Source organism: Cynara cardunculus (assembly GCF_001531365.2).
Source record: "Cynara cardunculus var. scolymus isolate 2C chromosome LG 13, CcrdV1, whole genome shotgun sequence".
Classification (NCBI taxonomy): domain Eukaryota; kingdom Viridiplantae; phylum Streptophyta; class Magnoliopsida; order Asterales; family Asteraceae; genus Cynara; species Cynara cardunculus.
Window position 1 is genome coordinate 7,093,214 of NC_037540.1, and position 11,842 is coordinate 7,105,055.

At 34.9% G+C, this 11,842-nt stretch overlaps 1 protein-coding gene across 1 annotated transcript; it reads left to right on the forward strand.

Annotated features, from left to right (window-relative positions):
- Window positions 1-1,650: 1,650 nt before the first annotated feature.
- Window positions 1,651-11,075, forward strand: LOC112524219 (citrate synthase, glyoxysomal-like). The gene is made up of 13 exons (XM_025133952.1): window positions 1,651-2,060; window positions 2,861-3,041; window positions 4,108-4,193; window positions 5,920-6,024; window positions 7,380-7,442; window positions 7,580-7,689; window positions 8,327-8,446; window positions 8,522-8,597; window positions 8,976-9,049; window positions 9,170-9,290; window positions 9,989-10,086; window positions 10,173-10,296; window positions 10,715-11,075. The coding sequence occupies exons 1-13, from the start codon at window positions 1,803-1,805 to the stop codon at window positions 10,856-10,858; spliced, it is 1,560 nt and encodes a 519-aa protein (XP_024989720.1). The 5' UTR covers window positions 1,651-1,802; the 3' UTR covers window positions 10,859-11,075.
- Window positions 11,076-11,842: the final 767 nt, after the last annotated feature.

An 11,842-nucleotide genomic window follows, 5' to 3' on the forward strand; every position in this document is an offset into this window, starting at 1 on the left:
AAGGCCAACCCTATTTCTATCGGTTTGTATATTTTTTAAACCAATGAAATTGGATTACCTATTCCGTCTAGTTTTCAGATTGGGTTGGTTGGTTTTTTATGTACTCAACCTGAATTGTTTTCCAAATTTGAATTAGATGCAAGTATTTAAAAGAATCGTGACAGATATATAAGATACTTTCCATTTGTTATATCATCTATACTCGGGTGGACCCACTTTATTGGATATGGTGGCACAGACCACCTTTTCGTTCCTCTATTGTGGTGTAAAAAATAGAGTCATGAAAAGTGTCATTGTATCAATTTGTTGCGTCATCATATATATCTTGAAACTACAACAAGAACACATGTTTCTCTTGGTAGAGTTGGTTTGCAAGCCATCTCTTTCATCTCATACCCGAGTTTAAATCCTGTTAGTGTCATTTTTTTTAATTTTTAGCTTTTAATTTCAGATTTATTATGTTTTTGAATTTTTTTTGGCAATAAAGTTTGAACACAGGACCTCATGTATGAAAAACAATGAACTAAAACAGATCAATGATGATTTTATAAAATATATCCACATATATTATTTTTTATAGTCAACTGGTACCTTTATATGAAAAAATTTCTAGGCCTGTCTCTATCTATACAAACCCCATCTTCATCCAACCGATGGTTTTTAATCCCCTGAGCGTTGTTGCACCACCATGAAAAAACATCACAACCATTTTGATTAATCATTTCCCCCTCGGTTTCAATTTATCTTCACGTTACATTTTATATAATATATTTTTATCGAGATATTTCAAGTTGATACAGTAAATTATAAAGTTTTATTGAAATGAACATTATTAGTCATTTTATAACAAGTCTCTAACGAAGCAACGGTAAAATTTATGCCTTAAGCATGATATTCAAATGGGAGACAAATTTTTTATGTACTTAAATTTTGGCCAAGCATTTTGGTCATATACCTAAAAGAATTTTTCAAGTAGAGAGAAACCTTCTATGATCTAGGGTAATGATTTATCAATTTGTTGGTTTTTTTTTTTCTGAAGTAACAACATGATAATTCATTAAACCAATACAAGTACAAGAACTTTCTCACGTGTATTTATAATTTCATATTTTAATAATCATTTCAATCAATTATTGTATAAAAAGAATTTTTCAACCGACAATTTCCGATTCAGTCCAAAACTGTCTCCACCCCAAAAAAACAAATCCCACCAGGTTGCTAACTTAAGAACCCAATGTCCAAAAGAAGCGTAATCAAATTATGACCCTCATGTTGTAATTGCCAGAGTTGAACCCTCACCAGTTTGTATGAATATATCATCTTGAAACTATTTTTGTAAATTAGAAGGTTTTTATGAAAACAACTGCTTTTAACATTGGTATTAAAGAAAAAAAAAATACATATATCATACTTTTAATTAAAAACACGTTTTATATGTTTAAATTGATTTGATTTGATTTTAAATCGACATTTCTAATCAATTGATGGGTATCATTCATATCTATATTCGATAGACTCAAACGGGCATTGTGAATGGACCCGGATCCAATCAGAAATTTAACAAGTAAAATGATAAACGATGAAAACCCAAAAAAGGAAAGAAATTGAGAAGAAAAGTCCGATCTTTCAAGATAAAGATAAATCTATTTTGTCAATGTTATCGTTCCCTAGGAATAGTATAAAAAAATCGGAGTATTAAAGTTTGGTTTGCAAGCAATCTCTCTCTGTGTGTGTTTATATAACGTACGAAAACAGTCGATTTGGGCATCAAAATTGAGGTTTAGCATTAGAATTTTCTTGAAATGGGAGTCCAAGTAGCAGACGACTCGAGTGTTGTTGCTCGTGGGAGGTTGGCTGTTTTATCAGCACATCTTTCTGCTTGTCTTGAATCCAGTGCTTTTACACCTGTTCTTGAGTCGTCATGCACCTCAGCTCAGGTTTTTGTGGCGCCACCGCCAAATTTGAAGGGTTCGTTGGCGATCGCCGATGAAAGAACTGGCAAGAAGTATAGGGTTCAAGTTTCCGAGGAAGGTACCGTCAGAGCCACCGACTTGAAGAAGGTAAACAAAGTTTTATGAAATTTGATTTTGCTTAATTGAATTATTAGTTGTGAAGTCTGATTAGGTTTTGCTTTGTGATCCTTGTGCGTTTTGGGGTTTTCCAAAGAACACGAGTTTGGATGTAACTGATCGAATTGGTTAGAGATTTTCTTGCAATCAGATGGTAGGATCTGTGGAGAAATATTAACTACAAGTTTTATATCACAATTGAATCGAAATTGCCCCTAAACATACATCAAAAGGTGTAACAGGGTGAGAAAATCTTATCGTTTTGTTGTATCACCTTAGCTAACCGTAGTACAAAATTATTTCTGATGCTGACAATTTCATCAATAGACGCCCGGAATTGTGTAAAATTTTGGTATACTGGTATGAGAACGATTGTAGTAGGAAGGATTTCGGTTGAAACAGAAGAGGAAGAGGCTTCGTGGGTTACATATAATGAAACATTTTATGATCGTACCATAGTCTATATGATCAGTTGTGTCCTCGATAAAATTCATAATGAACATAAATGAAGCCTATGGTTGAGCATGCAAGACATGTGGAAAGGAAAATGGATCAAAGCATAATATGTTCATTGACAAATGAAGAAAAGTGAAAGAATGCAAGATTGGGAATGAACCTTTCAATATTTTTGGATTGGTGTGTGATCATGTATTTCTACTTTAAAACAGTTGATAAATTTCATTCTATTTGTTCAAATGTGTATTCTGTTGTATATGGTCATCGTGTATCGATAATGATTTAGACTAAGGCTACCGTGAGCTGAAGTTAAATGTGTGTATGACTTGTTACAGATAACAACAGGAAACAATGATAAGGGTCTGAAGCTTTATGATCCTGGCTACCTTAACACAGCCCCTGTTCGGTCGTCAATCTGCTACATAGATGGTGATGAGGGGATCCTAAGATACAGAGGCTACCCAATTGAAGAGTTGGCCGAGAGTAGTTCGTTCTTAGATGTAGCCTATCTTTTATGTAAGTCCTCTTTCTCATGCCTCTGCTATGTTTGTAGTAGATTCACTTTTAGATGCACAAAAAAATTGATGAATACAATCTCAAACTTGTATCATCCATCCTTTGTTTTATTAGCTGCTTGTATTGAAATTTCACTGTGTATTATATGTTACACTCCATCCTTTCTGCAACAAGTGTTTCAATTGCAAAATTTACAAAGATTAATGATCCATGTAACTGTGAGAGGTCTACATCTATATTCAAGTTTTACTGTAGAACACATGGAGTTTCTGTTTGTAATATTTGTGTGAGTTGGTTAGTTAACCATTGCAAATTATTTGCAAGATGCGAGTTTCTCTATGTAATATAATATTCATATATGAAGTTTCTTTGTTCGTACGGACATAAAGCGTTAGGTACAGATACATCCTAATACTATCCAATTAGGGTGTATCAAACAAGAGCAAACCCATTTAAAGTATGCGTTTCTCTTTTATTTCTCAAAAATGCATGGCAACTTGGTGCCAGTGTGTATGTATATCTGTGTAGGCAGCCAACTGATATGAATAACTTTTGGCATTGCTTTGAACGACATCATTGGGCTCAAATAAATCAAGTCACATTGTAGAACTTGGCTACTGCTTGCTTTGCTAAAAGTTCATTCAGAGCTCAAGCCGATAAAACAAGTTCATCAATACAATTAGGTCAACATGGTCAAATTGCTATTTTCATTGAGCTCATTTGTTCCAGCTTGAAAACAAGGTTAGATTATTAGGTAACGGTTCAAGTCAAAATTTTGAGCTGCCAAATGGTTGGCTAGACTGGGTTCATCTCCATCATCAAACATGCTTAGGCAATATAGGAGCTTGATAAGGTTATTGAGAACTTTAGCAGCACAGGTTTCACATAGTTACCTGCCAACTCAAGTGTATGAGTATCAATGGTTCCTAGAAACTTAATGACTACTGTTCGATGTGTGTGTATATATTCAGATTTCAGAATATTCTGGACTTTGTGTGTTTCCATAACCTTTTTTGTTATTGATGTCCTTGACTACTTTTAGTTCACTAATGATTGTTCTTTGCAGTGTATGGGAACTTACCTTCTCAGAGCCAGTTAGCAGACTGGGAGTTTACTGTAGCACAACATTCAGCTGTTCCACAGGGAATCTTGGTAAGATGGTTTCACATTCAATCTTTGTTTACCACTTAGGATAGAATATATTCAGTTGCTACGTTTTAAAATCCTCTGATATAGCAGATTCAATAAATAGGTATTATAATAGATGTACCATAGTGCTGACTGCTACACATGTTAAGCTTTGGAGTACCTATCTAAAAACTGCTCTGATAAGTCCAGAAGAGATATACTTTGAAGGTCACTACATTCAATTACAAGACTTATGTGATTACTTGTACTTGTGGAGAATTATGTGATGACTACACTGAGCTTTATGGCAACAAAATTTTGATCGACTACTGCTGATTCTCAAGTACCAAGTGTGATAAAGTCAATTTATATATTATATTTACGAATGAAGGGAGTTTATTTCTGGATTTAATGTTTTATGAAAATTTGAGAACATATCCATTATGTTTTGAACATGAAGACTTCACATATGTTGTTATGATGACTTTGTTGTGCAAGTCTTTAAACAATTGTTTTGCATGTTTCTACAAATAGTGTTTATTGTAGGATTCATAATGCATATCTTTCTTTTATGAGAAAGTTATGCATGTGGACTATGAATTTTTGAATTCTTCTTTACTCTCTAGACAGGTGTTCGCTATGAGTCTATGAATCATACTTTATAAGCATCTAGTTTTGTATGCCATCTCCAGTATGCCCCATAACCAACCTACTTAGGAAAATATTTTCAGAAGATGAAAATAATTACAAAAACCTCTTATTGATGATGTATGTATTCCTTGGTAACAGATATTCTAAGCCATAACTCAATGATGCATGGTTGGTTGATTGGATAATGTTTCATGATCTCAGGATTATCATATATTTTTGTTTGCTTTCAGGTTCTTCAAACGTTAATTTAGTTGTTAGCTTTTGATGTCATCACAGTATCTTTTAGGCGATAATTCTAACAAATGCAATTATAGTTTACCTCCAAAAAAGTATGGTAATCTAGGATAACTTCCAACGTAATGACCCTTATGGAGAGAAGAGGTCTCATCATATTCATGCCCTTTATTCCAAAGTAGTCGATGGTAAATACCTTATTATCAGGATGTTTACTTTTCATCTATGCTCAGTCTTATAATTATCCAATTTATTATTGATATGTGCTTTTGATGAAATATTTGTAAGTAGCGGTTTTAATCACATGCTAGAAGTGAGTTGAGTGGAACTTCATTGTAATTAAAAAACTGATCACTTAAACCTTATCATGTATTGTTCTGCCTATTTTAAGGACTTTATCATGCACCTTTAAAGATCAACGGTTATGATTATGGATCAGTTATTTGATTCACATATCCTGTCCTGTTAAACAAGCTATATACTTAATTACCACTATATTCACCGTGGAGATAACATATAGGGCCTTGTTTTTGTTTGCATTTGGCATCTATTTTCTCCACTCTCAAGTCTAGTTTCTTGCCAAAATGTGTGCTTGAGTCCACCATTTACTTCTTTGTGTGCATAGAGAAAGGGTGTCGAAGTTGGCATGCAGGAAGCAAAGTTCCAAATTTGAAATCACTTACCTGAAAAATCCTTATACTTGTCTTGAAAGATGCTTGGCTGATTATGACTAGGTTTTAGAATAACTGATGTAATCATTATTTACATAACAAAATACGTTCAGCTTCAAAAGTTATAAGCTTACAATTAATAATTAGGAAGTGGATTAACTTATTCTCTGAAAAACATAATACTTCTGTGGCAGGATATTATACATGCCATGCCTCATGATGCTCATCCAATGGGTGTTCTGGTCAGTGCAATGAGTGCCCTTTCTGTATTTCATCCCGATGCAAACCCTGCTCTTAGAGTAAGTAATCTCTCTTTTGAACATATTCAGATTTCCACATAAACTGCATTATAGAGGACTTGCTTTTTCATATACAGATGGTTCACATTCCCTTGATGTGCAAAACATGGTAGATGTCATAAGTACCATGTTTGGTTTATGTGGTGCATTGAGCTGCACTCTGGATCATGTAAACATATAATTAACCGAGTTGATACAATCTCTACTTTTTTCTTTCCCATCCTTGTAAGTTTATGATGTGCTGAACCATGCAGTGTTGTCAGATAGCAGAAAGTTAGATACAACCTGTGGAGCATGACGCTTTAAACTGAGAAATCGTATTCGGCCAACATATGGAGTAAAATCTTTTTATGAGTGGGGAAAAAACAAACAAGCATGTCACACGTCTTTTTCATGGCATACACTTGTGCTATTTTGCCATTTTTATCATGTAATCACCTTGCAAAAATGGGAAAAGGGAATTGGCATAACAGTGGGATCAATAGTACAGGCTGTAGTCCTTACTCTAACAGGAGCGAAAGAAATTATGGTCATAATTTGGGACATTTTAGAAATGCAGATTGGACAATTTTGCATGGAAACCATGTACAATATAAACTACTTACTCTGTCCAGAAAAGAGTCCACTTCATATTTCTTTTCTTTTTCTCAAAAGAATGTTTGGTTAAAAAATTTAACATCAAGCTAAATTTGATGTTCCTAAATTATTCTTCTTTTTTGAAGATTGGACAAAGAAACATTGTATTGATCATACCCAATCATGTGTTAGGTTCTCCAAAAAAATTTCTATAACCAGATTCTGAAGTGGACCCTTTTTGGGGCCGAGGGAATGGTACATTTGTTATTGGGCAGCATTGCTTGTGAGAACTTGTACCATCGCTTCATCAAGTAATCTTACATAGGTCTTGAACCTCTTGTTCAAAATTGTTCAATCTGACAGTTTCTTTTTCTTAATGCAAAATGATTGATTGATGTTGAAGATCGTTACTTCGAGTTGCAAGTTTCAAGTTCTTTAAATTTTGTCTTCATAACACAGAATTTTCATCTCCACCAACAAACTTTATTTACTGCACCATCAAATTCAGGCGAAGGAACTGAATGAGTAGGCTGAATTTTATCCCGTGATTATTAGAGAAACCCCTTATCCTGATTTCTTATTCAGCAATATACATACAACATTTCTTGCATGATGATGATAATAACAGAGATGGAGGACCCTTGCTGTAACATTTTCTTGCTTGATGGACCTTGTGACATTACTTCAACCAGATTGTCAACTTTAAATGCTATTGGAGATTTTGCTCAGAGTAATTTCGAAGTTCTATGTTTCTTCTCAATCTTACTTTATTGATGTAGGGTCAAGATCTGTACAAGTCTAAACCAGTGCGAGATAAGCAAATAGTGCGCATACTGGGGAAGGTATTGCTTGTTGACCAGTTCACCCGCATCCCTTTTTCTTGCTTTTCCCCTTTATTGCAAGGGAGGGATGGGAGGGGAGGGGGTATTCCTTATATTTTGTCAATTAGTTGAGCTTATGGCTATTGATTAATCTTCAGGCACCAACTATTGCTGCAGCAGCTTATCTGAGGATGGCTGGGAGGCCTCCTGTTCTTCCTTCCAGCAACCTTTCTTACTCAGAGAACTTCCTATACATGCTAGATTCATTGTATGTCCTGTCATGATACTTTTCTGTGTTATTTGTGACTAGATAGTTACAACTGTCGTTATACTATCCTTTCTTGGATTATTTAGAGCTTGTTATGTACTATTTATATATACAACTTGTCCCAGGTGCTGATATGCTTCTAAAATTGCTTTTGAACTAGAGATTTAATTTAATTTTGGGGAAGTTTGTCTTAGTTCCTATTTAGTGTGACGAATAATTTTTTTTTCTCAATAAATGTGACAAAATTTCAAGATTTCCTATTTAGTGTTACAAAGTTTCAAATTTTCTTTTTTTTTACCCATTTTAATAGGTAACCTATTGTTCCTGTAACATTTGATGACATGGGTGTCAAGGTTATTGTCCACTTTGCCATAACCCTTCTGTAAACATTTCATAAACAGGTTTCTGTGTTATCAAATGTCACAAGATCAGCAGGTTACCGGTCAAAATTGGCACATAATAGAAAGTTTTGGAACTTTATTACATTGATTGAGAACTAAACCAAACTTTGTTGCAAGTTGATGCATTTTGCTCTATAATTTTCATCTTGCAACTTTTCAGTAATCTTGATTGGTAATTCTAGTCCTTGGTAAGCTCGCCTCTTCCTGATTGTGACATCCGCTTTATGTACTTGCAGAGGCGACAAGGCTTATAAACCCAATCCTAGACTTGCTCGCGTCCTCGATATTCTTTTTATATTACATGCAGAACATGAGATGAACTGCTCCACTGCAGCAGCGAGACATCTTGCGTCAAGGTAAGCATTTATTTCCTTATTAACTGCAGCATCCTTATGTTTTATAGCAAACAATGACCAGAGATGTGCATGCAGTGGTGTCGATGTATACACGGCTCTTGCCGGAGCGGTTGGAGCACTATATGGCCCTCTCCATGGTGGAGCAAATGAGGTATGGTGAGATTGGGTGAAGCAGCCATATATAGGGTGCCACAAAAAAAATGCTCCCACTGTCCCAAAAGAAGTGTCCACTTCCAATAGTAAGTGCCTATTTTCCAATTCTACCCTTAATTTTGAGATGGAGAAATTCATTACTCTCTCTATTCTTAAGGGTAAAATTGTCATTTGTTGACTATAAAATGTAACAATTACATATTTTTAGAACTGTGAGCCTTTTTCATCGTGGACATTTATTTTGGGATGGAAGGAGCAAGTGATATCTGTAGTTACTCGTGTTCTGTCTGATCGCTATGTCTATAATTTTCTTTGTTCCATGTTGAATGAACCTACAAATAGAATTAAGCTTTCATGTGCTATCTTGTTGTCATAGGCTGTCCTAAAGATGCTGAATGAGATAGGAACTGTTGATAATATCCCAGAGTTCATTGAAGGTGTGAAAAACAGGTCAGCATTCTTATGTGATTTTTGCCGCTGAGATGTTAACATAAAATGTCCTGAGTGTGAATTTGGTGATGGTGTTTTTCCATGGTTGATTCCTGATCATGTACAAGTTCATGTCCACAGGAAAAGAAAAATGTCAGGTTTTGGGCACCGTGTGTACAAAAACTATGATCCCAGAGCGAAGGTTATTAAAAAACTGGCAGAGGAGGTTTTCTCAATTGTAGGCAGGGATCCCCTAATTGAGGTATTTCAGAGTTCATATAATGATATTTCCGTGTTCTTACATTTAGACCTATGCCCCATCTTTCCTGGTGGTGATCATACTTATACCTATCACTTTGGTTTCGTTTTGCTGTTCTTCAACATAGTTTAAGGAGAGAGTAATAAATGATTCGGTCTCTTGTAGGACACATTTCATTGTTGTTGAGTAGCATACTTGAGTCCATCTTTGCTTTACACAATGTTCGATTGGTTTAAGTTATAGTTTCCTAGTTTCCTGATAACCATGCTAACTAAATACTCCGTCCCAAAAGAATGCAATATTCTTTTTCTGGGCTGTCCTTAAAGAATGCAATATTTCCCTGTTGGGGAAGTTTTTTTAATCCAAATTTACTTTATTGTCTGCCAAGTTGTGTGGGCTGCTGTAGAAAATTCACAACCTCCTTAAAGATGATTGTAATATGTTTTTGCTTCTGTTTATCAGCATTACATATTTCAGCCTATGTTTATGCACCAAACAGTTGGTATAGGTTAGGTCTGCATACTCAGTGTACCCGGGGGGGGGGGACCCCATATGGGTGGGTTATACTGGTTCATTTGGTTTGGTTTGGTTAAGGAGAAGACGGTAAATATAATCTGATGCAGATCTTTACTCTTCAAGTTGTCCATTTTTAATACCTTCAACGAAGCTTAGAATATCCATTGACTATATGCTGTCAACAGGTGGCTATTGCTTTGGAACAAGCTGCACTATCAGATGGGTACTTTGTTAAACGAAAGTTGTACCCGAATGTTGATTTCTATTCTGGGCTTATTTATAGGTATATCTTGAGATCTTTCTTTCATCCAATTCTGCTGGCTAAATGTCAGATATGTCTACCGATGTGCTAACTTTTTCTTGGAACAGGGCAATGGGTTTCCCAACGGAGTTCTTTCCTGTTCTCTTTGCAATACCTCGAATGGCTGGCTATTTATCCCACTGGCGAGAGTCGCTTGATGACCCTGATACAAAGATCATGAGGCCTGCACAGGTCTGTTTCTCAACTCCCCTTAAATTTTGGTGGAATGTTTGTGCTGCTCGATATTTTCAACAAAAAAGGAACTTTCCCCCCTAATCTATGGCTTTCAGTTGTACTTTCTGATTGTTCTACTTACCCTTTTGCAAGCCGGGGGTGCCTCTTCGTCTCTCGAGACTGAGGTAAGAGCATCCACAATTGAGCTTTTCTAAAAGCTTTTTACCACATAAGATTATGAGTAAGCTCCTGACAGAAAAAAGCCACTTCTTGCTTGGCCACCTAAGCTTGTGGGTCCCACTTTTTTGGAAAAAACTTGCTATTGTGGATGCTATAAGGTCTGTGTACATCCTACCCCGACCATACCTTAGGGTGGGATATACTAGGTTTTGTTTGTGTTCATTTTTATTTATATGTGGTGCTCCATCGTGTTCAGGTGTACACGGGTATATGGATGCGCCATTACATTCCTGCCCAAGAACGGATGTCATCAGCATCGACTGAAGCTGTAGTAGATAAGCTAGGTCAGCTGGCCGTATCCAATGCCACAAGGCGGCGGTTATCTGGGTCCGGGGTATGAACGGGTCCATCTTCTGCATGTTTCGACTTTCAGGCAAGTAAAAATAAGTGCCCACCAGATTGGTTTTAATAGACTCATCATTCAATTGTCTGATTGTTATATGGTGTTTGTATGGTAATGGTGTGTATCATTAAGAACTTGTGTTTCGATATATCTGTCACGATAACAGTTGCTTATGGATTTTAATTCTATAATGATGATATCGTTTCCAATTCTTATAAGAACCTCACATCCTTTGAGTTTTTTGTACAATTCTAATGAGATGCAGCTAATTAATTCTCGTATCAAACGCTATTCATGGAGTATGGGTGAGATTAAAAGTGATCAAAGTTCCTATTTTGATTCTATAACCATTGCTTATAGGCAATATCATAGTTATTATTTAATTATAATATATGATATTTGGTGATTTTAATGAAATTATAAGATTACATATTTTGTGTAATTAGATATATAAGAGAATGAGTAAGGTTGTATTTAAGCTACAATACAGATAAGTAAATGCATACTCGTATAAGTTATTTAGAGTCCGGATTCGCTGAATGGCATATACGACTCCAAAGCACAATTAACGGAATAATTTATATTATAAATTATAAAATTTAAATTATGATATATACAAAGCTTCAATAATATAATCCCAATAATCCCACATCAATAATATAAAAATTACAATTTATAGTTACTAATATTTGATATAAATAATTAAATTTTATACATGTTAATCATTTTAACATTACAAACTAATCAACATTTCATATATATTTAAATTCGAGACATGTAAATTAAATTATTGTTGATTAATAATAAGATTAATTTTGAATCAAAATATATATAAATTAATTAACTTAATCTGAAAGAAAACATTAAGAGAACAATAAAAATGGAAACAAACAAGAGTGAGAAAAATTAAAATTTAATTGATAGGAGATAATTAAGTTGATGATGAGAGAGAATTAAGTTAATTGGAGAGAGAGGGTATAA

Coding starts and splice junctions, on each gene's coding strand:
- LOC112524219 (XM_025133952.1), top strand. CDS start 1,803: ATGGGAGTCCAAGTAGCAGACGACTCGAGTGTTGTTGCTCGTGGGAGG. Junction 2,061..2,860: donor GAGCCACCGACTTGAAGAAG/GTAAACAAAGTT, acceptor GACTTGTTACAG/ATAACAACAGGAAACAATGA. Junction 7,443..7,579: donor TAGTGCGCATACTGGGGAAG/GTATTGCTTGTT, acceptor ATTAATCTTCAG/GCACCAACTATTGCTGCAGC.